The sequence below is a fragment of the Loa loa genome, assembly GCF_000183805.2.
Source record: "Loa loa unplaced genomic scaffold supercont3.10, whole genome shotgun sequence".
Lineage (NCBI taxonomy): Eukaryota > Metazoa > Nematoda > Chromadorea > Rhabditida > Onchocercidae > Loa > Loa loa.
This window is the reverse complement of record NW_018108190.1, coordinates 284,152-285,811: the sequence shown is the minus strand read 5'-3', so window position 1 is coordinate 285,811 and position 1,660 is coordinate 284,152. Positions and strand designations below refer to the sequence as shown.

Genomic DNA, 1,660 nt, shown 5'->3' with positions numbered 1-1,660 from the left:
TCCTTGCCTTCTTTATCTAAGAGGAATCATAACTTGACCCTTGAACTTTTCCCCATACACTACTACAATCTGACTTTCAAATTAACTGGCCAATGATACCATGAGTTGTTCCATCTAACATGAATTTATTCCAACGTTTTGTCATTGCACAATTTCAATCGTATCAAATTTATTAACTTCCGATTTGTTCATAATCTTGGAGAACTTAAATTTCTTAGTTTTACGATGAATCATTGTTGTCATTTGTTTTGTTGTCACCCGTAGGAAACAAGCAATTTTTTAGATTTCACGATGCTATATAAGTATTCCTGATTTCTGAATTTAAAAGAATCCAAAAGAATACAGTTTGACACTTTCTGGACTTTGTCATGTCGATTCCATAAAGTTTCATCTCTTTTTGTTGATTATAAATTCATCGTTTCGCAGGAACTATCACGAAATGAGCTTGGATGCGAATTTTTTACGGTTAGTAGAAGTTCGGCAAAATGATGATCATACGAGTTCGTTGTGGACAAGAGGAAAACTTGAGCCTGGTTTACTGATTGGTGTCCTTGACAAGGTTATTTTTTAGGCCCTACAATTTCATGCATTTATTCAAAGTGCATACTTTCTAATAATATTTCTACTGATTAATCACTGCTCTTTTTTAACCAGTTAGTTAAGTACATGCTCAGTATTACTGATACTACCAGTAAACAAAACGTAGATGAATCACTCTATAAGCTACGATTGGAAACAGAACCATTAAATCTCAATCGTTTTGAAAGATTTAATAATGAAATGATAAGTTGGCAATGATAGAAAAGTGGAAAAATTTAGTTGAGAATCAACATTAAGTGTGGAGAATTACGTAATGGATCCACATTTTAACTTGGCTATAACATTGCTTAACAGCCATTCTGGATTTTGGAACTAGTTTTAAATAACATTTTAAAGTGCCATCCAACACAAATAACATTTTCAGTCATATCCACATTTACTTGACATAAATACCTAAAGATTCAACAATGTGACTTCAGTCCTCAGGGGTACCTATCGATATTTTCTGGTGTCATATCAGAAATTCAAAATTCGTTTAGTACAAATTTCAATCTGAATTGTATTTTTCCAAGCTTTAATGAATTTGAAATGTTTTGAATTAATAATTTGCATGTCATCCTACTTACAGTTAATATTGATCTTTGGCGATCTGCTGGAAGTCTTATCTTCCCTAGCATTCTTCTAGTGTGGATTTTTTTTTCAAACTAATTATGAAATTAATCATTCTTAACTACTTCCTCCAACGATGATCACAAACAGATTATGCAAATTTCTTTCCTGTCCTCATGCCCAGAATTGTCTATGGTAATGTTAAAAAAAATGTCTCATAATCAATCAGTGGAATGCGTAATATAGCAGCTGTTCGCCACCCACACCGTTTTTGGATTTTATTCCGCATTCCGAGGTGCTTCGAATGGTAGGAAGGAACATTTACCTTCTCCTCTCTGCGCTCCTCATTTGGGAACGAACCTACATTTTACTATTGTTATGACATATTAACATGCATAAATTATAATACTGCTGCTTATTGAAAAGACCACCCATATAAGCGATCTTTTTCCTGTACCATCCACCACTTCATCAACAATATCTCTTAAAANAACTAATGAATGAATGAATT

The 1,660-nt window shown here is 33.2% G+C and overlaps 1 protein-coding gene across 1 annotated transcript in view; it reads left to right on the top strand.

Annotated features, from left to right (window-relative positions):
- Positions 1 to 424: 424 nt before the first annotated feature.
- LOAG_01299 (hypothetical protein) overlaps positions 425 to 1,660 on the top strand; it is a gene marked incomplete at its 3' end in the record, with an annotated part of 6,518 nt that continues 5,282 nt past the window's right edge. Inside the window, exon 1 of the mRNA XM_020445697.1 lies at positions 425 to 559. Coding sequence (XP_020303870.1) covers positions 440 to 559 — 120 coding nt within the window. The 5' untranslated portion in view covers positions 425 to 439. The remainder of the gene's footprint in view (positions 560 to 1,660) is intronic.